Source organism: Falco rusticolus, chromosome 5, assembly GCF_015220075.1.
Source record: "Falco rusticolus isolate bFalRus1 chromosome 5, bFalRus1.pri, whole genome shotgun sequence".
Lineage (NCBI taxonomy): Eukaryota > Metazoa > Chordata > Aves > Falconiformes > Falconidae > Falco > Falco rusticolus.
The window spans coordinates 90,908,112-90,931,965 of NC_051191.1; the positions used below are offsets into that span (position 1 = coordinate 90,908,112).

Genomic DNA, 23,854 nt, shown 5'->3' on the forward strand with positions numbered 1-23,854 from the left:
AAGGAGATTACTGTGCAGCTCTTTTCTCAACTCCCACACAGGATAAAAGATGAGTTGGTGATATGTCGTTTTCTCTCATTCCCTCCGGCTGTTTAGTCTCATCGATGACCTGATTCACCAATATTTTCTCTGACTTCATTGATGCCCCCAGTGCACATGTCAATACTTTGTATGCACTCGATGATTCTTCAATTATTCTTAGTCCTATTAGCTTCAAAGGGTCAGGGAAGTGAAGTAATTTTGTTCGCCCTAGCTAGAGGAAGGTCACCCCTGGCAAAAGAATTGTCTGCAGTTCCATTAATAAGAAATTTAGTCAGGCAAAGAAAACCAGCATTAGCAGAGCATAGCATAGGAGAGGGTGGAAAGAGAGGTTTAAATACCCCAGCTTTGTTCAAAGGGGCTTCTTATTTCGCTGCTGCCTCCAAGTGATGGCTTCAAAGAAAAACTAGATATTCTCAATACTTTAAAGAAAACAAAGCCACACAGAAAAGTGATTATAAACTGTCAGCTTAACCTCTTAAGTGATTTTCCCCTATTTTTCAGCAATATTTATTTTCAGTTACATTAAAAAAGCAAACCATTTAAGAGCAAAATCTCCTGTTACACATGCCAATTCTCTTTTGATAACTTTTCCATACAGTGGACTTGCACTCCAGAACAGATTACAGTCACGTTCTTCCATTTTCAGCCAGTTTTAGTTTTTATTTTTTTATTAGGACTGCCAGAGTCTTTTGTGCTCTGGGAGGGCTTGAGCTGAAAAGGCTGCGCTCTCTGCCCTGGTCTTAAATGTCATCATTCTTCCAGTTAGCATAATATAGAAAAAAAAGTGAGTGAGTCTATAGGGTGCATGGGCAGGATCACTTCAGTGAACCAGCATATATACAGTGTTACATGTTTGTAAGCTCATTGCCTGAATTTAAATTTTATGTATTTAATTCGCTTTACGTTACCATCACTTCTACATCAAAGAAACACGTTTTGTTTAGGCATGTTGCTAAACCAGAAGCCATGAGAAAGAAATCCTCTCTAAGCATACTGGATACTTTAATCTTTGTCTCACAAGGCTTGGGCATTGTATACTAAATAAATCCTGCTCCCAGTTTAACCGGAACTTCCTGTAGGACACAGCTGATTAAAGCACCTGAAGGACTGAAGTTTAAATGTAGTTCCCCTGCCCCATAATGGCAACTGCTTCTTTCTCTGAATCAGAGCTAATTAGGGTGTGCCTCAGCACTCTGATGGGGTTCTTATTCCTAGACAACTCTCACCGAAATAGGCCCTGGGACCAGCAGAATTTTAAATCTGCCTCTTCCCTGAGGGCTAGAGCGTTCTCCCAGGCACTGCTGGGCATTGCTCCCAGGAACCGCCGTGGGCATCCCCTATGAGATTGGCCTTAATCTCCAGGCATTTTGGCCACACTATGAGATGATGCAGGATGCTGTTTCCAGCAGGCACCGGCAATCCCCAGCGACCAACAACCTAACCGTGGGCAATGCCGGAGCTGCCCCAGCCGTGAGCAGGGCGGGGGGGGGGGAAGGTCCGTCCAGTTGGGGCAAATCCACCGAGGTCTCGGTACCAAGGGCGGTCCCTGGGCTGGATTTACAGCCTCCGAACACAGACTGACAAACATGAAAGCCCCTTTTCAGCCATTACTTAACCTAAGTTCTATAGGTCTCCAGGGATTCAGGCGACAAAACCTGATATTCTTAGGGTTTACTGATTCAGCCCCAGCAGAAAGCCTTTCCTCTGTCTTGTTTGGTGGACTTGACATAGTAGTTGTCTCAGAATATATTTATTAAATCAGTCTCAGCACAAAATTGGATTGCAGGCCCTTATTCCTTTTGAAATACAGTTAGAAGGACTATGTCTGTCTCTGCCTATTAGATTGGGACTATTTTCACAGCTTCTTAGTGGTTAGAGCCCTGATGAGTAGATGGAGAGGGTACATGCCAGTTCCCAGTCCTGCCTGAGAGATATCTTCACACTTCCTTCTCTCAGGTTCCTAAACAGCACTGTAGACATTCCTTGGCAGAGGGATTTCTCAACCACCCCTGAATCTGTGAAGTAGGAAGAGGGAACACTGCTTTAGCTGTATGATGAAAGCAGTCTCACAGAAGAGGTCATTCCTGGTCTTCTTTTCCTCAACCCCAAGCCACCACCAACATATTGGGCATAATATTTAATGCAAAATTCTTGAAACAGTCCTGGGAGCTACAATATGAATCCACAGCTCCCATGTCCCACGTGGAGCACCAGAAAATGAATGCCATTCTGCTCCTTCTCTGACCCAGAGGCTTTGTAATACTTCTGGGCAAAGCAGAACTGGCTCAGAAATTATTTGGTCCTACTCCAGGACTGCCTTTAGCCTGGTACACAGAGTAGCAGTGCATAAAAGTAACGTAGAAACTTCTCATGGTGACCATGAACATGGGCCTTCTGCGTGCCGAGTGAGTGGCCTAGCTCCTAAAGAAGAGAAAGGGGATTTGCTTGGACTCTTCCAACAGAGCAATGCACCTTTCCTTTAAAAAGGAGGAGAGGAAGGCACCTATTTGTTGCAGCAGAAACAAACTATCAAGCTGCAACAAGGCTTTTACCCTCCCATCCCAGGTTAACTTCAATAAGTGGTTCCCACACCTCGCCCTGGCACAGCCACCACCCCCCACAAGGTTTCTAAGATTTATCTACTGTTCCTGCTGTTTCTTCATACTCTCCAGGCCAGTCCCTCTGCTTCTTGCCTCTGCTGCATCCTTCTCCTTGTCTCTCCTCATCCAGGGCACACTCTCCCCTCCCTCTGCTTCTTCCAGCTCTCTCTTCCTTGGCTGCTCCTCTTCCCGCCCCCCCTTAGAGCCATTTAACTCCTTAGCAGGAACCAGCCACGGCTGCACCTCATCCCCATCAGCCACCCCGCCGCCCCTGAAGCCAGCCCACAGCTGCATATTGTCAATGTTAATTAACCTGCCTTCATGCCTCTAGAATTCCTCTACACCTGTTAGCAGAGAAAAGTTCTAGACTGTGAATCCTGTGGGAAAGCAGGTACCTGTTGGCACAGACTAAGAAAAGCCACATTGCAGAAAGTGGTCAGATTGAAGATATGTTTGTGCTGGCTCCCTCCTCGGTATGCTAATTGTCAACATTTCCATGCTGAACCATTGCATTCTCCCCATGAACTGTGCAAGCCGTATATTTGGCATCTCTTTTTTTCTGGATGTGGGCATGCAAAGGCTTAATTATAACAGTAGCCTTGCTGTAGCCAGGATAGTCAAAGTGAAGGAAGATTTGCAGAGAGATGATGTTTGCTATTGGAGCGATTCATGCACCAGGGAAAAGAAAGCACACTCTCAGGCCTTTTTCAAGCTCTTTCTGGTTTTTTTCCACCAATATTTGGATCTAATAAAAAATATTTCTCTGCGTACAAAACATTCTTATCAATTTATGGCTAAGAATGTATTACCACTTTTCCTAGATTTTAAAATCTGTCCTGTACAACCCATTTGGGGAAACCTCCGTGCCAGGGCTGTTCTTATTTCTCACAGGGTGCTGGGGCGGTATGAGCAAGACAGTTTCATTTCTCAATCTTTTTTGCTTTGTACCCTCAGACCACTTAGCAGAGGGTTTGGCCTTAGTGGTACAGAAACTGTAGACTGACTATGCTGAAACAATTCCATAATTGTACTTCCAGAGCCTCAAGATGCCTCCCAACAATACCCTGGGTACTTCCCAGTTTGTTGTACCACACCTCCGTTTGGAGTTCATCCTTCTTTTTAATCAGTCAAGCAGCATCTCTGCATCAGCATGTAATATTCTGGGGCTAATGAAGAGAGTCTTGGCATCCCTGATGCCTTTAGCAGAAAACCGAGATCCTGCACAGGGCTGAGGGGTTCTCTCACCGTAAACTGGACTGTTCCCTTTGCCACAGGCAGCATCACCCAGGATCTGGGCTGCTGGCAATTTCTCACCTGCCTCCCTGGTGGCTACTTCAGCCTCAGGCAATGAATCACATGGTTCCTCTGGAAGCTTTCTGGGGTTCCCAAGGAAGGCAGCACTCACTTGCAGGCCACACCATCGCCTAGGGCACTGCGATCCCTTCCTTCAGGATGTCCTTTACCTCCCTCCCAGCGAAACCAGTACCAGCTTTCTGAGAAAATCTCCCCATAGCTGCACATGATGCAGGACACCAGATCTGCTTGCCTTTGACCATTTCATGCCATTTGTTCAACTCTGGCAAGTATCTGTAAAATGACTGCCTACTGTAAGGAAAATCTACTTACAACACTAAGCTGGTAAGTAGTATCTGTGTGTAGGACACTCAAGCTTTCAGCCACCCTCACTTTGGCCCCCTGGCAGCTTGGAGCATCTGCTGCGCAGGGGGGATGAGCCTGAGCTGCTCACGGCGTTTGCACCCGTGCTGTGGGTGGCAGGCGTATGTCCATGGATACTTCAGTTATCTCTTGCGTATCATCTTATTGTAATTTAAGTGACTTGCAGCATCACAAGCAGCTCCAGACTGGCAAATCTTTTTCACCTGCATCCCTGCTTGCACCGTTGTGAATTTCAGCAAGGCTCTGTGCAGTCCGTAGCATCTTGTCCTTGCTGCTATGCATGTCCAGGGGAAACCTCTCTGGATCTGGAATCTAGGCTGCAAGGAAACCTCTCACCAGGCACCTGTTGGCTTGTACGGTTGGTGCTGTATTAGAAATATACACAATGTTTAGTGTGACCCATTTCAAAAAAGAATGCGTTTCTTCTTTCTGTGCCTGGTATCTTGGAGATCTGTTTTCAATCCTTACTTTGCATCCTTACATTGTTTCTTCAATTTCAATGTTTTTCTTCTAGCAACAGACAAAAAAAGTGGCTAAACAGTTGATGAAAAATCACTCTTAAACCTGAGCTTTAAAGTTCAGTCTGTCTTTCTGAATAATTGCTTACCTTTTCTTCATTATCTACCATCAAGTATTTTCTTTTCCCTTAACACTCTTAAAAGAGTGTTCTTGCTAACGTCTTCTTAAAAATCTTACCTGCTGCTAACTCCTAATTCTATTCTACAAAATCTCTGTCTCTCCGTGGTCTTCTTATGTAAATTTCATGTTTCAATTAAAGCCTGATACAGTTTCTTTTTCCTTGCCTACACACCATCTCTGTCTTGCTCCAAATCTTTTAGGTTCTCTTCTGATTTAGCCACATCGGCTTCTGTTTCAGATGACACTCAGGAAGTTTGTAGAGTGACTCACAGGCAATACATTGCAAACTGAGCTATCAGCACCCAGTATCGTTATCACTAACAGTACAGGCAAAGCCAACCCATAAATGCATAGCAAAACTTTCATCCTGAGCAAGGAACCAAATCCCACCGCATCAAAAGTTACTCAGGCTCATACAAAGGGCACTAAAACTGCAACAGCCTGGCTGGCGGTTTGACTCAGATGGAAACTGAACTCAATAAATTTGTATGGCATTCAGTACAAATGGTGAGACTCTGTAAGCAGAAAGACAAACAATATTTAGCATTTTCAATTTGGTTACTTCCAGTACATTTAGGTCTCACCCATCATTACTTTCGGTGACATCCTAGAGTGGGGGGAAGATAGTCCATCACCTCTGAAAATCCTCTGCACCTCTCCTGTTTTTCTTGTTAACTACTAGACTAAGTTGCAAGCAAGTAAAAAAAATGAAGCCTGTAAAAGCTCCTAGGTTTTAGATTTTTGCTGAACTTGTTTGGAAAACACTTAAATTAGATCAAATTAGTTTTCAATCAATCTAGTGGAAGAAATTATTCTTTTGGCAGCTTCCACAGGAAACTTGAGTTAAAAGCAAATTACAGTTCTCAGATTGCTACAGACCGGAGAAAAAACTTCCCCTTTTTCACTCATAACAGCCTACTCCTCTATTTTTAATCAGAGCTGTTGAGTAGTTTGTCCTGGGCAAAGAAAAGCATCTGTATAGAAGCTGATTTGGAATTCATTTCTAACAGAGTTTAATAGGCAACAGACACAGGATGAATTTTTCTCCCCAGACAGCCCCTTTTTGAAAGCCATGTATAAAGTGTGATTCAGACAAAAAAAGATTCAGGTGTGAATGCTGTCTGATCTACGGCTGCAAGCACAACCACAGTCATTAGGCTGGGCTTTTATGAGGCTCACTGCATGCTCATCAGCCACCTTAAAACAAATCTTAATGGGTGATAAAGTTGCCGGTTTTACTAAGGTGGCAGAATCAAAATGTGGTTACAGAAGAAATAAGATTCCGTGTCAACAAACTGACAGTACAGGAGAATAAAGTGATGAATTTATCAAAGAATTTTACATACAAATAGTCAAACACGTAAGCATGACTTCTTCACTCAGTCATATAGAAAAACTGATTGGAACATGGCAAGCACGGCAGCTGCGGTAAAGGTATGGCCTTACCTTTCTCCCATTTCCCATAAATGTCATGGAATCAGTCCTGATATCAACATTCTTATATAAGAATCCCTTCATCTGTATTTTTATTGTGTCATCAGATCTTAAATTAACTTGGTGACTTTCTGCGGCAGAGTATTGGGTAAGGACAGACAATTTTGTCTGATCGCATTGGAGAAACTTAGGTCCTTGCCAACAAATACATTTCCCATTCTATTATACAAGACCTGTTTAAGCAAACAAAAGTGAATGGAATTTGCCAGCCAGGAAAACTAAGCCTTATTCAAGACGGGTTATTTCCTTCAGGCAAAACCCAGGCAAAGGTTTTCTTGAAGACCAGAGCTGCGCCGCAGCGCAGGGGCACTGTGAATACCGCTGCGGCTTGCGAGAGCATTGGATGGGCTTTGAAAGAAGGGGAATTTCAGCTTAGAAAGAGGAAGCTTCTTTTGGACAGAGGGTGCTTGCTGTAAAAGAAGCACATACGTATTTGTGATGGGAAGGGTTCGATTCCCTGTGACCTAGGCTTTCTGCATGTGGTGGAGGGCAGGCACTGAGGACAGAAGAAAGAATGAATGTTTCTGTTGGTGAGATCCATACTGGAGTGTTTCGCTGCCTGTGAGACAGAAAGCCTGGAGAAAGCAATAAGGTACTCCCTAGGATTGTGATAATGCTTTCAGTTGAGTGGTTTCGCTTTTTTATTTATCTGGTAACAATTTGAGCAGTTACAGAGGCAAGCCTTTGTAATGCTCCTATAAACAAGTAGGAGCATAGGTCTGTAAAAATGTAATTGCTATTAGTAAAGTGACTCCACAGCTGCTCGCTGTTTCATTTGAGTCACAGCTGCTAATTGCAGCAGCTTCACATACATCCCTTACTCTCTGGAGCAAGCTGACCAGCCTGTAGCAGAATGAGCCAGAGCCCATAGTGGCATCAGCACAATTATTCCTGAATTCCTGAAGCGGGACATTTATAATTGGAAACTGGGCAAAAGAACCAAAGTGGATCTGCAGGGCATTTTCCAATCATGAGTGTTACAAGGATGGTGGTCTTATTTTCCACCAGTAGATAGGAGAATCGGGTCCTTTGTACCCAACTACTGTAATTCTGGTGGTTGTAGGGAGGGAACCAAAACCAAAAGGCAAAACCTTTTCCTTTAGCTTTGTAAATCAGTTAATGTGCCATGAGAAGCACTGTGAGAAAACCAGTATGTGTCCCTGGAGCGATTTCTGCACTGGAACCGAGAGCAGGAGGGCTTGGCTCGTTTAATCGCACTTCTGAATATCACATCTTCATTTAACAATTGAGATTAATTTATTGCAAGAAAAAGTAGCTCCTGATGAGTGATCCTCCTGCTTAAGAAGCAGCATGAGGTTTGTGTCACATGCTTAGCTGATTTTGAAAGACACTTAATTGAAAATAAAGGATGTAGTACCCGAGGACAAAACATATAAGGTGCGGCGGTATGGCTGCTGATCCTCAGCACGTGTGTTTGGTTAGGGGTTGGCAATGGAGCAGGGATGCTCCCTCCTGTGTGCAGTACATATCTTGTGCTCGAGGTGCCCTGCAAGCTGCCGTTTGAGGTTACGCCTGTCTGCTGTGTGCAGCCGTGCTGCCACTTCCAGGCAAAGTGTCCTGTGCAGAAGAGAAACAACCTGGGAGCGGGCACTGAATTCCCTCTTCTGTACAACGGCTCTCGAGGGAACTCCAGCGACTGACGGGTCTGTTACGGAGCTGGCATCTCTAAACTGTCACCCATGTGGGAGCAGGGGCGCGCTCCTCCTCTGTTTCGTTGCACAAACAGGTTAGCGTGATCTGGTGAGAAGTGGATCGGTAATTGCTGCTTCCCAGCTGATGAGTCTGCTTGGCTAATAACCTTGGGGTGCGAGGGCCGGGCGGGAGGACAGAGGCCACCTGAGGCGGCTGGTACCTGTGATGCAGAGGTGGCTCAGCCAACTTGCCAGTTCTGTGGCCAGGTGTAGCTTACAGCATGTAAAAAATACGGCAACCTGCCCGAGGCTTTCAATGGACCGCAGGACACACACCACAGCTGTTCCCAGTGAAGGTCTCACCCTGGCTGATGACGTTCCTCCCCTCCAAACTTCCCCCGCGGTTTCACCACCATGGAGCTCAAGCCCGTGCCCGATGGTTTGTGCTGCGGGGCTGTGTGCCGTGGGGCACTCACTGCGCTCTCTGCCAGGGATACCTGCCCTTCAGTTGTGGATGAGGAATTCTGCTTGCAGAGGCAGCGGAATGCTCCATGACCTTTGGACCAAAGGTATTATTTAAATAATTGGTGGTGTTTGGTTGTTATTAAAGGGCAGTTTCTGGATGTTAGAGCAAAGTGATCCCAGAATCATAAAGAAAGTCATAGTTCCCCTGGAGGTCTTAGATGTAATAAAAAGATGTTACTGAAAGATAGTGGGAAGGAATACAAAATGCATTCAGAAATCAAAAATTAGGGAGATGGAGGGCTTTTTTTCATGTAATAACAACATCATCAAACATCAAGCCCAGAATTTTTAAATGTAACTTAAAGATTGTTCTAAAAGAATGAGCAATGGAAAACGTTTAGCAACTGATTAGAATGGTGCCACTTTCTAACTGGAGAAGCACGTAGGAAACACAGGTTGCCTGGGTAATGGTATGTTTTTAATGTGTCCCTTGTTGGATATATATGTGATCGTGTGGCTTAGTATTTGTGTGTAGGGCATCCTAGAATTCTCTGACTTCACCACCTTAAAGGAATTTTCTTAAGTTGCAATTTCCTTTGTTAACATTTGTTCAGATCAATCTGTGCTTACAACATGGGGGAAGGCTGGTAAATGCATTTTTTGCAGAATTTCATGCAGAAGTCTCTAGGATAGCTTTTAGGTCTGTGGTGGAAAGTCTGAGTCACAGATGTCCTGTCTCCAGGGGCTCTCAGCGCTGCTCATGGAGCTGCTCAGCATGGCATCGGGTGGAAATTTTAGAAAAAATCCCCACACTAGAAAAGTCAAAAAAGGTTACTAGTTCAGTGGCCAGTTTTGTTCTGAATTCATTGTGAAACTTGGGGAAGGAGAGCCTTCCCATAGAAGATATGTACCTGATGTAATGTGATTAGTGTACCTCTTGCATCTAATTACCCTTAAAGCTAATTACATGTAAGAACATGTAAGAAAGGAATATTTTGAAAGGAACTGAAAGGCAGCGATGGCATTTAAGAGTCAAAGAGCAAAGATTTGACAGTGCCTTTCAAACGATGACTACATCCAGAAATGCAAACGGTACAGGAGAGCAGATGAAAGCCCAGGCAAGCATACCAGACACAAAGCTCTTGTTTACTGCAAGACCTTCACGCTTCACTGTGTGTATTGGGTTTTCATATGCTGGATTCACACGCTAGAGTGGGAGGAACAAGAGACAGAAAGCATAAGCTAATCTGCACATTTAAGTCACACAGGGCTTTCTGGCAATTGCCCTCCAACGTAAAGGGAATGAAGTTGCCTCTTTTTCTCAGACACCGATCTTAGAGTTCTCCAGGGAAGGAATCCGCCCGTACTCAGCCCAGCGGGAACCGCCTCCTGACTCTTCTCAGACTGGTTTGGGACAAACCAAAGCAGTCATGAAAAGAGCCAGTAAAGTGCATGTTCCTTCCTACGGTTCCTTCCCCTTTCAGTGACTGCACTGCAGAGATAGTAAATAAAGGGTTGAATGTGATTACTGACATAATTTCAATCCACACATGATTTGTAATTGTGAGTCATGGAGACATCTCTAGGAAAGCCTGGAACAGCCTCAAGGGGCAAAAAAAGCCGTGCCACATAGTGCTAGCCTCCTTCAGCAAGGGAAAGTGGTTACCTCCCTGTGGATCGGCCTCACAGCATTCTGCATGTCAGACAATTTTTAAGCCCTGGGTCTTCAAACCACTCCCACCTCATCAGTTGTTATTGGCATCATGAAAAAGTGCCGCTTCCACCGCTGGATGCACCCAGCACGCAAACAGAAAGCCCACGCGTCCCCAGGCAGCCCCACAAGGCTGTGGAGCGGAGCAGCGTGCTCACGCACGGGCCTGGCCATGAAGAGGGCACTTCGGTCTGTATCATTCGCCAACAGCGGACCATACCCTGATGCAAAACCTCTCTTCCCCCTCTTACCTCGTCCCCTTCGACTGCCAAACAGTCCTGGGACACAACCAGACTTTCTATGACCTAAAAGAGTACTGAGCACAGAATTTGTAATGAATATACCAAAGCAACGGTGTAAGTAGCCAACACAGAGACTGCATAGTTCTCCTTCCTCCCCTCGGTTTTTGGGACACTGGCTCCAAGGATTTGCATCTGCTGGTTAAAGGCATCTCGTAAAAAAGAGGAAGAGAAGCTGCTCGCAGCACTGAAGTTTTAGCGCCCGGTTCATGATTCAGCAACTCTCCATGAAGCAGCTCACGTTAAGAGTAGCAGCTTGTCATGCTCAGTGGCCTCCCCCTGCAGGGAACGTGGGTGTCCCCCCCGCTGCCCACCCGCGGGACCCTCCCCCGTGCAGCCATCCCCCGCCACACACCTTCTCCTGGAAGGCAGCAGCCAGGGCACCACGTAGGATCTTTGAGACTTCTGCCCTCCCAGCTCCAAACCCAACCCACACAGCAAGGCGAGAGGTGATATCTGGTATTTGTGCGTGGGCTTTATTTCTGTCTTTCCCTCTCATTTTCAGTTCCGGTTTTGGCCTTTCCTGCTGTGAGACAGTCACTGCAAAACACGCCTAGCCATAGCGTACACTCTCTCTGCTTCACTTACGTTTCCAGTTGCTAAATGGCTTTAATTTCTCCTCTTAGACACCTGCACTGGATCAAAAAAATAGGGCTATCCTTTTTTTTTTTTTTTTTTTTTTTACCTGACTGAAAGCAAAAATTCTTATTTGCAGAAGTGCTGAGAAGGAGGTTCTGCAGTTTTCAGTGGCTTGGCAGATGCAATTTTATTTAGGCGATCATTTGTGTGGTTTAATTCAGCGGGGCCCAGCCTGGGAGGAAAACCCCTTGATAAAAGTTCACCGCGTAACAGGGCGGCTGGGGCAGAGCAGCCGCTGCTCACCCCAAGCCCTCCCTCCTCCTCGGCTCCAGCAGGAGAATCACAAAGAAAGTTCCCTAAACCCTCTGAGACATCTGGGCTTCCTTCTCCCCTTTCCTAAGAAAAGGCAGGATGGATCTGGTCTGGAAGAAATGTCATTCACAGTTCTGTACGTTACGGCATGCACTCAAAAAACATGTCAGCAGATCGAGGAGAATTCTGCATTAAACAGAAGAGACTCCTGCACCCAGAAACCTGGGGTAAATGTAAAGATCCAAGTGTACCAGCTTAAAATAAAACATGACAAAAAATGGGAAACATCAGGGAGCTGTACTACCAGTGAGGACAGCAGACAGCAGTCTCACCCGGTTTAAATAGTGTGAGAGCTGAAGAGGTTTTACATCTGCTCCAGCAAAAGAGCATTCCTTGGAGGTTTTTAACGGAGGAGAGTGAAGGACCTTGGCAGGGGTGGTGTGGAGGCTTCTCCCAAACATATGGAAAAGGCACAGGAAAAACACGAAGGCGTTGCCAAGATGCAAACCACAACCACCAGCCGGCCAGGCGCAGGCGCCCTGCTGTCAGGGGTGCGTGGGAATGACGCTCGGCTCTGCACCGGCGTCACAGCCCCTCACACCACAGGAACGCGAGCAGCCATAGAAGTGTTGTGCTTATGAGACGAATTACAGGGTTTTTTTCTTTTTTTCTAAACAGGTAACAGGGGGTTTTGACCACAAATTATGCGCCATTTAGCCTTGACTCTTTAAACCATATAGGATTTTATCTCAGTTACCTTTTACTGTTGTGAAGGACGCTGCACTTACTGTCGCGACGGACAGTTCCTGTTAAAAAACTGAAGGTCACCACTTCATCACTTCTGGTAGCTGACATCATCGTGCCATCTCCCCCACCTCCTCCTTCTGTGTCACCTTCTCCTCCCCCTCTACTTTCAATTCCCCCATCTTCTTCCCCAGCCTGCCAGGTCAAGCATGCTCCCCATTCCTCTTTCCTCCACACCAGGCGTTTTGGGTGCTCATCCTGTCCTTTGCACCGCAGGGGCTCTGCGTTCCTCCCATGGCAGACCCTGTCTGCAGCAATCTCGCACCACATCACCTTCTCTGTAAACCAGAGATCTGTCATGGCATGCCTCTTGTTGCTAAAGGCTGTGAAGCACACAGAAGTTCTAGTGCATGGGAAAAGGTGAGATTAACTTTCTCAATAGTCCCTCTCTTGCTAAAACTTCTTGTTTTACTGTGTCTGTGGGAGTACTGGAGAAGGTCCTGGAGTGTTTTCAACCTCTAACATATTCTTTCATTCTTTGTTCTTACAGCATCATGGAGGTCTGCATATTCTTCCTTTACGCTATGATACTTCTCCCAGGTAAAAGGCGCATTTTTAATTGTAAAAAACAGTTTGGTTATTTGTGTCCTGCTACACGATTCTCTCTCATCCACTAAGCAGCTTACTCCTCAGCAGTAATTAATCATTTCTGTTGCACAATCAAGGTCATATAGCCTATGTGACATGTATTTAACTTGTATGCAGGGACACTCTAAAATATATAGTAATTACTTTCTCTCTTCAACTTTATATCTTTACACTTATGTTGCTGTTAAATTTTCAATTTAAATCTGTCTTTAAAGTGTGTGTATATCACCTCTGTATATTACAGAGGAGAACAGTATTAAACTGAAGGCTGACAGTTTGATATGGGACAGCTGGAGTTTTAGGCAGCCGTGGAGATCATTTTGCAGTCTGGTGCTCTGGAAGAGCAGTCAACATTTTGTACCAGGAGAGAGACTGTAAACCTTTTCCTTTTGAATGGAGCAAAGGTGTTTAATTCTTCTGGGACAGAGGACTGCATTTCTCATCTCAAGAAGAGACAGCCCTCCTGGCCCATCGCCACCCCTACGGATACGCACACTGATGAAAGCGGGAGAAAAATCATCCCTTGTGTGACACAGTTCATCCGTTCTTTGCACAAAGGCATAATTGTGTTTATTATTTCTGTTAACAAGATCAGCAACAGAACAGTTAAATCTGACATTCAATATGTCATCAAACTCTAGATTAATTACAGAACAGTTAAATCTGACATTTAATTTGTCATTAAACTTTAGATTAATTCTTCAGCAAGACTGAAAGTGTTCACCTATTTCTGACCTTCTGGTCATATATTCCTTAGACACCAACATTTACCACACAGTGTGCACTTCACATTTTCTTTGAAACAGCAATGCTGTGTTATTTTATTAGGAGAATGATTTCAACTTTTAAAAAATAAATTGTGCAGCTATCTCCTTTGTGGCAGAATCTCATTACAGTCAGGATGTTATGTATAGGAATGGTTTGGACCTTTTGCCTGCAGATAAGTCTTCTAAAATACAGACGCTCACAATCTCTGTGTGGTAGGCCTTCCTCGGAAAGTAAAATATGGGAGGAAAAATAAGAAAGAGTTTTATGACCTGAACTCCAGAAGACTGAGTCAGTTTGAAGAACTGCATCTCCTGTCATACCTAGCGGGAGAATTTGTGTCTAAATGCTGGTGTTTTTATAGTTACTGTTGTTAAGTGTTGTCTCTGTGAGCACAAATACTTGGTGTTCTCTTGTAGCTGATGGAAATCCTAATTTCTTCTCTCTTTGTCCAAGGTATTGCTGCCAGTGTGCATCAGGTGAAGTCATTTCTCAATCACACTGCATATCTATCCTGCTATTTTCCAAACTCTCAGAAAACTGACATAAAGGATTTAAGAATATTTTGGCAAAAAGACAATGAAGTGGTGCATGAAGTATACTATGGCCAGGAAAAACATGATAACCTTAGTCCTAAATATATAAATCGCACCAAGATGGACATGGACAAATGGACCTTGCAATTGTTAAACGCAGAAATTGTGGACGAGGGACAGTATATGTGTATTATACAGCAGAGAGAGAAAGAATCAGCAAGGGTCATACACACATCTGAGTGCTTACTGAACGTCATTGGTAAGTGACTCTTCTAATTGTCGTCTGGTCTGGGTTTTTTGAGGGGGAGTTCTCTGTCACTTTGCTCTGTCCAGAAATGTGTGGTACTGTCCCCGAGCCACTGAAGATGCACCTGCACTGGGGCAGAATTTCGAAAGATGGATAAGAGCATCCTCAATAGAAAATCCTCAGCTCTGGATGAAAAGTGCTCAGGTGGAAGCAATCAGAAGTAGAAAATGAGGCAATAATTTGCTCAATATTGTATTATTCCTGATTCCCAGCCTGTCATACTTTATAGTGAAAACTATTCTGCCTTCTTCCTCTTGACTCCTGCACGTTTTGTGGCTTTTAGGACTCTGAAAAACACACTTCTTTATTTGCATCTGATACACTACCTTCTATTAAAAGTAGCAGTAGTTATCATCATTGGTGGTAAATTACAATTGAAACATAACAAGATTTCTGCAAACACCCAGCTATTTTATGATCATATAAATCACAGGGAAAATAAAGAAAAGAGCAGCTTACATGTGGAGGAGTAGAAATTCATATGTTCAGTTAAAGAGAGACTGAAAATATCTCTGAAGAAAAAATGCACACGTTGATAAGATTCAGCCTGATTTCTTGCATGTTTATCAGTGGAAAAGGCAGGAAATCTTTTAACAGGGGAATGGCAGTGAGGAAGCAATCTTTTCCTAAGATTTTCTAATATTTTCAGTAATTCCTAATATATTTTCGTAATGATTTTCTATTTTAAACTGTCCTGTTAGTAACCTTTGTCCATATGCCTGTGTTCTCTCTTCCACTATGATAGTGCTAGTCATTAATCACAACAGCTAATAACTTCCACTGGTGTTTTCAGTCACCACAGTGCTTCAAGAGAGACAGGCCATGTGTAACGGCAGCCGAAAACGGAGTGCCAAAACATCTCAGCCTATTGAGTTTTGTGCTACCAGCAAGCATTCCCTCAAATCCACAGACAGAAAACCTAGATTGTCAATTTTCATTCTCCCAGAATCTACTTGACAAGTATTTTCAGCAAAGTTTTAGAACTCAGAAACTCATAATGTGCACTCAGTATCAAGGCCTCCAATTTAATTGATGCTTAGCATCAGCCGTTCAGTTAATTCAAGCAGTTAAATAAGTGATCAGCTTAGCCAACATCTGAGCAACATGTTACAGAAGTCTCATTCATTGGCACTAAAACTCTACTAGACCTTTTAAGGTTTAATTTAGGAAGACTGTTTTAAACTATGTTCTGCTGCTGTGCTCCTTCCAAATGACTCTCTGTTCAATAAGCTCTCAAAGAGCAATATAAAATCATACTTTTAAAAAATCCTTAAAAATAATTAGAAGAAAACCAGAAATGTTGAAAGTACCTGTACTCACCTACTGTTTCTTAATTATGGAGGGGTCTCTGTAGCATGGCACGTCACACTTGGAATGGCCATAGGAAGGACTGCAGCCTGTACAAGAATGACGGGGCAGTCACACAAAGCTATCTAACCACTCGGTGACCAAGCCCATCCAGAAATACTGAAGTACCTTCTAATACAGTTTACACCTGTTATTTATGTGAATTACATTAGCACAATATATAGCCAGATATACTACTGTGTACAGCCAGGATGATTTGTATAAGAACAACGAACACAGAACCTTCTCCAGAAGGAACGGTGGGCTTCACACTGGGAAGCTTTGGGTCTTAAAGCAGGCAAGGCAGGGACCGTGGTGACAAGCAGCTTAACTGCAAGTTCTGCTGCTACAGCATGTCTCCAGAAGCAGGTGAGACTAGGGAAGCTAGTTCAAAATACACGCTGTTCCAAGTGTTGGGAGTGAAATTGATGGCAGGATAGAGACTTAACAGTTTGTGTCCTCATTTTAAAGGGGATGTTTAAAAAATTAAAAGCATGAAGAAAAGCTCTACTAGAGTTTTCTGAAGGCTGGAAAAATACGGTCCAACTGGAGACATTAAAAGATCAACCTGATTACCTTATAACACAGAAGACTGAGAAGAGTCTTGTTTTCAGAGTGTGAGATTCTGAAATACACATAAAATACTGGATATCAAACAAAAAAAAGGCTAATTTATTCAGCGAAGATATAAAAACAGTCAGTGGCTGGAGGCAAGTGAGAAGTAAGGCATGTTGACACTTTACAAAACGGAATAAAACCAGGCAGAGTGATTAAGCCATTGAGACAAATATTAAGGGCCTGACGGATCTGCTGTCTCTTGAGTTATTCAAATCTAAGCCCATTGCCTTTTTGGAAGACACATCATCTTTAAATACAGGAGACTTCCTGAAACATGCTTTTATGTTAACAATCCAAAGCTCACACACACATAGCCCACACCCTGCATGCAACCAGCTTCACTTTTCAGTAAATCGAGGTTCCAGAAGCCATAAAACAGAAGTGCTTTGTTCAGGGTATATTCCACTGTTTCCACTTGTTTCCTGTCAATAAGGTGGAAACTCTTCTATCACTTGGACAATGTGGCAAGTTTCACAGCCATGGATTTACGTTCCTGCCTCCCTGTAAAATGCCAAGGAGAGAACGCATGCTGCAGACTAGGAGCTGGAGTGAGCAGTCAGCTAAGCAAGTTAGACCCTGAGGAGAAAGAGGAAGCTTGAGCTCTCCTGAGGGACAACATAACTAAATTTTGGGGTCTAAAAAGGGTGGGGCTTTTTCCATTTTGAATTCACAGCCATGGAATCTCTTGGGGATTTCAGTGACTAAGCTAAATCCTACCCGCTGTGTGTTGGGATAGAGCAAATAAAAGCAACATCACATTTCTTCATCCAGCCATATTAAGAACTCACTAGGGCAAGGATTAGAGCCTGGATCCAGCACACTGAGCACGTGTACAGAAGAGTCAGACCCTCTTAGGCTCATATGTTTCTAGGAATCCTTTTTCCCTTCTCCAATATTTCTCCATATTGTCTTTAATCCTATTGGCACTAAAATAATGAAGTATTTTCAATGAAGTCTTGAGTCTGTTCCTTGGTATTTGTTGTGGTGTGGTGGTTTTGGTTTTTTTTTTTTTAACCTGCTGTATACCAACATGCAGTCAATATTATGTCTGCGTTCTCTCCTCCTTTTCCATTATAGTCTACTATTTCTACTACGACCCCTGAACCAAACAAATCCTGATTGAAAATATTTGGGAGGTGATTTAAAAGACAGTGTTCACTAAAAGCTTCCCTTTATCATTCATATTTTATGTTTAAAAAAATCTTTTCAATCCTGTTTCAGTAACTATTTCTTGCCTGGGAAACTTGACTTTTTTAAAGCAACAGCTATGTTTTTCATTGAGCAGGATGAGTATCTAATAACATAAAGTAAAAACCTTGTGTCGTGCTCACCTCCACGTAAAAAAAAAACAAGCAAAAGGAGGCCTGCTAGGAAGCTGAGTGAACTACTTTAGATGCTGCAAAATGACTACTCATGATACTGATACCAAGGATATTTCTACCTATGACACAGTGGACCTCCAATTTACCCCATCTGAAGTCCCTCAGACGATTTCTTTCTCTGCATTTCACATTTAGAAGTCAGTGGTTTTCCCCTTACCTAACCAGGAGGCCAAGAGCAGGCAGCACTGTGTCCCATTCCCATTTTGTGCCTAAGCACTGACCTGCAAGCAGGCCAGGTCTGGTTATCCTGAGGTGTCAATGGATCTAAAGGAGGTGGGAGAGACAGAGGTCTCTTGACTGGTTGATCAGACTCAGAAACACCCTGAAGACAAGGAGCAGCAAATCTACATGTACCAAAAACATAACAAACCCTTCTTGGGACTCCCATTGTTTTCCTGAGAAAATTGCTTAAGCTTTCTTCTGCCTGAAAATCTTAAACCCCTGGCAAGAAGCGTCAGGAGATGTGGTATGTCTGACTCACAATGCTTTCTCTTTGGTCTGTTTCAGCCAACTATAGTCAACCTGAGATAGCACAGCTGCACAGTGGGGAGCTAAAGCCCAACGAATACTTGAATCTTTCCTGTTCTTCCAGCGGAGGTTATCCAAAGCCCAAGCAGATGACTTGGCTAATTTCACATGAAAACAAAACACGCAGGTTTATGCATCACACGGACATCTCACAGGATGCTGTAACAAAGCTGTACAATGTTACTAGCAAGCTGAGTATCACAGTTCCTGCAAACACCCTCACTAATATTAGCTGCTTGCTTCACCTCGGAGAGCAGCTGGGGAGCCTTGTCTCAGTGCCACTAGGCATAGGTGAGTCTCCATTTGCCCATTCCAATTTTTGCATGGGTCGGAGCAGGTCACATTGCAGTAGAGCCGATCACAGATCGCAGCATAGTCAAGGCAGCGAATAAACCCTAAGGAGCAGCAGGAGTTGGCTACAAAGGTTGTATGTTCTCCATCCTGTTCACCAACAGCCACGGCCACCAAATTCCCTCCCCTTTCCATATAGGAAGCTACAGCAAGGAGAGGGCACAGAGAAGGAAGGCTACTGCTGCACAGTCCAGAACACAGCCCTGTTCATCCTCTCCCTAGGTGCTGCTGCAGTAGCAACCGAGCCGCCTGGATGGCTGGATTAGGTGGCCACTAGTCTCCAGAGGTGACAGCTGTTAAGGGAGGTTGCTGCTTCACAGAATCAGAGAACTGTTGAGGCTAGAAGAGGCATCTAGCTCAGCCACTCTGCTCAGAGTAGAGTCAACAGGTAGCCCAGGGCCTTATCCAGTTGAGTTTTAAATATCTCCCAGGACAGAGGCTTCACAACCTCTCTCAGCTGTTTGACCACCCTGACAGTAAAAAAGCTTTTTTCTGATGTTTAAGTGCTTGAGCTGCTGTTCTTAACCATTCCTTAGAGAAAGGCAGAAGTCTAAACAAAGGAGTCCCTCAGACCAGATCAGGCTCAGAAACTGCCAAATAGACTGTGCTGACTTTAAGTATAAAGACCATAAAACTTTGACTAGTCTTAGAAGTGTTCCTGGTGGTTTTCATAACATTGGGCACAATGAAGTGCACATACCAAAATGGCTATTTGGGGATTTTTTTTTCTCTGAGATGATGTTCTTTTTTCAGACACCCCTTGCAAGAAGAAGTTGGGGATCTGCTTCAGTAAAGTCCAGTAAGACTTTACTGCTGGATTATCTCAGGGTTCCACACGACTGATCCTTTCTTTAAGATAAAGCAACATTTTATTTAACTCCTGGAACAGGAAAACATCCTTTGACATATTTTTGTTTGTAAGCTATGGCACAAGCACATCAAAATATAGACAATTGCCACTCTGCTCATAAGTTTGTTGGGCTTGCACGTCTCCTTTAGACAATGTTGAAGATGGAGAACTGTGCTTCAACTGACAGGAAGGAGGAGCCAAGAGGGAATGGCAGCATCGCAGGAAAGCCTAACAGGGTAGTCCAGGCATGCACCTTACTAATGCAGGTGTAAAAGAAGCTTACCACTTATTCTGAAAAAAGTTCCACAGTGCAGTTTTCTTCATATAAATTTAGCTAAAGGGTTAAATCATCAATGCTAGATATGGCAAACTGTCTGTGATGTCCTTACATTGTAGGATTTTTAAATAATATTAAAATGCAATACAGAAGCCTTCTGAGGTCTGCACAGCTCTCTGTGTTGCTCCTGAGTGTTAACATGGCTATATTTACTATATTAGCTATAGTGTTGCATCCTGCTTTTCCCTAGTCAATTGTTCTCTCCTCCTTGGCTTTATGAGAGAAGCCACCTGATAAGCAGTGATGGTGGGCAAGAAAAGCTTTGTTTGGCAATAACTGAAGCTCTATCAGTTTCTAAGCTTAGCAACCAAAACCTCCAAAGCTCAATAACCAGAAATAGAGGGAAACTCCTGGGCATTCCCTGCTACTTTCACATCCCTTATGGCATTTCATTAGGCTTTGACCATAATTTCCAACAGATACCAAGTAGTAACATATCCCAGGTTCTTGTGCACAGCACCACAGAGTAGCATTAGCACAGTAGCTGCCTCATAGGCTCCTCTATTAAGTTGCCGATCACTCACGTTACCCAAATTTCAGAAAGAGTACTTTGCCTTACCGTTGTTGAAGTGGCCAGTAAGACCTGGCAGTTTCACTAGTTACTGGAAATGAAACGATGTGGATAGTGATTTATTGACACTATTAAAGCAATGTAAAAGCATAGGATGCTGAGGGCCTTTCCCTAAAGTTCTAATTCACATAACTTTGGGATAGGTTGTTCAGGCTAATTGTCACCAAATTAAATCTTTGCTGTGTGTATCTCCTCTGTTTTCTTAATCAGAGATACAGGGGGAAGAAATTAAGCAAATGAAGATAAACTTCTTTGGCCCACTTATAGCTGTGATTGTACTGATCACAATTCTTCTGGGTTTTGTGATATTGAAGAAGAATAGAAATACCTCATCTACTGACCAGAGTAAGTTATTACTTCTCATTCAGCTCAACTGTCCCTCAAGTCGCAGACTTTGCTCCTTATAATTATCCCTTTACCTGCATTCAAGCTGCTGACAGAAAGTTAGGTTTCATGCTGGATTTCAGCTAACTTCCTTGGACAATTTATTTCCTGCAACAACTTAGTCCACCCAGAAGCAAGGCAAAACATTTTCCTCCTGTCTTGTCCTGGGATCCCCTTCTCCCTCTTTGTGCTCTGTGAGACTGCCATGGCACCAGCTTACCACCTTTTCCTGCAATTTCATCCTTTTTTTCTGTTCTTTCAGTAGATTTGGTTCCCAAAATCACTAGGCTGTATAAACCTTTCTTGTCTCACCATTTATAAGAAGAGTGGAGCTGAGGCAGGGATGAGGTAACACTTCTGTCCAGTAAAAGCAACTATCTCTGTCACCACGGAGCTCAAGGATTGCTCCACCACAGGCTGCCCAACATCAGACTGGAAGGATCATCTTGCACTAGGACCAGAATTCAGTCTTTGCATTGCATTTCTTTATTTTGATCCAGAACTAGGTCTCAGCAGTCCAGGCTTTATTCTGCACTGAAAGGATCCTCAAGCTGACATCACAGTCTACTCTTTCTCACAGCAAGGGGGAAATGCATTCCTCACAGTCAGTCCTGTTTCCTTGTACAGCCAAGGGTCCTGAGCCCCACCTCATTCTTTCTCCAAATCCTAAGATAACTGGGCATTTACTATCAACCTTTTTTCAGCTCCTATTTCTCACATTTTTATCAATCACATATTCATCTATTTTAGATGTCAGTCTAGCAGTCTAGAAGCTATCCAGCTTGAAACTGAGGACATCAGCCAGACTGCTGATTGGGAACCATCTCTGCGCGTAGCAAGGCCTGAGGTCCCATGCTCTTAGATGTTTTGCCAGAACAAGAATCCTCCCCAGATACCCTACAGAGCAACACACGATGGTTTTGTCTGGTGGCCGAAATCCACTGTCCAGTGTTCTCCGTTTTTATTTTTGTTCCAGAATGGTAGTAAATATGATGCTCTGCCTGTCTGCATGACTTTTTGCTGCATCTTTCATTACGTGCTGTGTCACTGTAAAATCCTGACAGTCAATGAGGAAAGCAGAGCTGCATGGGTCACAAAAACAGAAAGAGGCTACAATCTGTGAATCATAACCATCACTGGAAACATGATCAGAGGCAAGCTAGTCATGAGCCACAAATGCTTTTGGCAGAGCCCGTGTGGCTTTGTACCAGCAACTTTCCTGTAAAGCTCCACAGCAGAAAGAGGAACTTCAGGGCACTTCCCCACCCACCTTCTGAGAAAAGACATGCAATTCCTATCAGGCATTTGAAACTAGAAATCACCTGAAGGAAAGACGACTTGTTTTAAACATGATTTCTGGTTATTTTGATTTATTTTTTCTTACTATCATCCAAGTCTAATATGCCCAGACAGTTAGTACCTCCACACTTTGGTCCTGTGTATTCTGACCAGATGCTCAGGTGGATGCAGAGATAGAAAATGAAAGCATGAGGTATCACTCATATTTGTATAAATTGAAATATACAAAACCAAGATAAACAGATATCAAAAAAATATTATATAAGTAGGTCATGTTCCAGTTTTGTTGACTATGTTCTCCCTTTCTTAATTTTGCTTCAAATGTTGAAGACAGAGGAATCTGTATGCTATGGTATGCTCAGCTATAGGAAGTAGTTTTACTTTTCAGAAAAGAAAGATTGTCTGTTTTACTCAAAACAAATTGTCTTTACTTTGCCAGTTCTCCAATCTTGAACAATCTCTGCACTTTATATTCTTCAACAGCATTGACATCTTTCAGGAGGAAGCACGCACCAGAATTGTGACAAAATTCTTCTGAGGGCTTGATTGCATTTGTAGGTCTGACATTTTCAGCAAGAGCAGGGACATTAGCATCACATTCTCAAGACAAATTTCAGCTCAGAGTTGCAGTCCAGGGACATAAATTCTCTGCGGTTTCTGCTGAGTACAAATATTCTTTTCTGTTAAATGATGTTGTGAATTGCTAGATTTCACCTCAATTTTTACCCTTTTCGAGAGTGTAAGAGAATGTGCATGCCCTTCTAAGTTAGCTAAACCATTTGGGAGTCACTTTATTAAGCTATTACACTAGCATTCCAAATATTTTAATTCAGATTAATATCATTCACATTTTATTAAAAGTTAAAGGTTTTATTTTTATGTAAAAGTTTATATTTGCTAGCAAATTTATTTAATGACTTATTAAAATATACATCTTTTTCTGTATTGGTGTTTTATTCTCCTGCCATTAAAGCAGTGTATTTGGGGATATCTGCACTTGGAGTTCTCGGGGAAGAAACACTCCCAGAATTATCTCTCAGAAGCAAATGAATAAAAAAGGGTATTGCTGCAATGACCAAGAATGGCATAACTGAAGGTTTCATATATTCATTCACGGAGCTGGATATATGTTCACAACTCTGTGTGTGCATACCTCCTTGATTTATTGACCAATAGACCTCGAAGATTAGATACAAAATTCCACTCTGAAAACCTGGCCTTTTGGTTCTATGCTGCAAGTTGTCAAATGTATCTCCAGTGGGTCATGCAATCTTTTCTAACTCTTGATTAACATTTGGCTCCTTAAATAAAGATGTATTAAACTATCAGGTATACTAAATCAGGTAGATGCTTACTCTATTTGTGTTGTCTTTTCTGCTTTTTTTAACACATGCTGTAATTCAGTTCATTTTTTTTCCCATCATTTTCCCTTTGCACTCAAGTCATCCACCTCAAATCCTCACTAACACTGAGGTGGTCAGAACAGCAGCTAAACCCTACTTTGCTCCTACCCAAACAACAAGCCTCGTGTGTCTTTTGTCTTCCATATGACTAGGTTTATGCACGTTCACATACACTTTTGAAGTCACAGTCTCAGAACTCTCCTACTAGTCCCTAAATCCTGATGTGCTGCTTATCTGGTCAGATATTTATGCACTGAGGAAAAAAACCATCACTGACCTTTCATGTTTGTCTGTAGGAGAAAAACAATAACCGG

General features: G+C 43.2%; 1 protein-coding gene across 4 annotated transcripts; it reads left to right on the forward strand.

The window, feature by feature from the left end:
* The first annotated feature begins 6,868 nt into the window (after nucleotides 1-6,868).
* On the forward strand, nucleotides 6,869-23,430 carry CD86 (CD86 molecule). 4 transcript variants are annotated; one of them, XM_037390421.1, is made up of 6 exons: nucleotides 6,869-7,044; nucleotides 12,765-12,814; nucleotides 14,084-14,422; nucleotides 18,325-18,636; nucleotides 20,665-20,799; nucleotides 21,589-23,430. In XM_037390421.1, the coding sequence occupies exons 1-6, from the start codon at nucleotides 6,971-6,973 to the stop codon at nucleotides 21,606-21,608; spliced, it is 930 nt and encodes a 309-aa protein (XP_037246318.1). In that variant the 5' UTR covers nucleotides 6,869-6,970; the 3' UTR covers nucleotides 21,609-23,430. The 4 variants fall into 4 exon arrangements, with proteins under 4 accessions (XP_037246318.1, XP_037246316.1, XP_037246319.1 ...); XM_037390422.1 differs by lacking the exon at nucleotides 6,869-7,044 and adding an exon at nucleotides 12,247-12,634; XM_037390419.1 differs by having other exon boundaries at nucleotides 20,665-23,430.
* The last annotated feature ends 424 nt before the right edge of the window (nucleotides 23,431-23,854 follow it).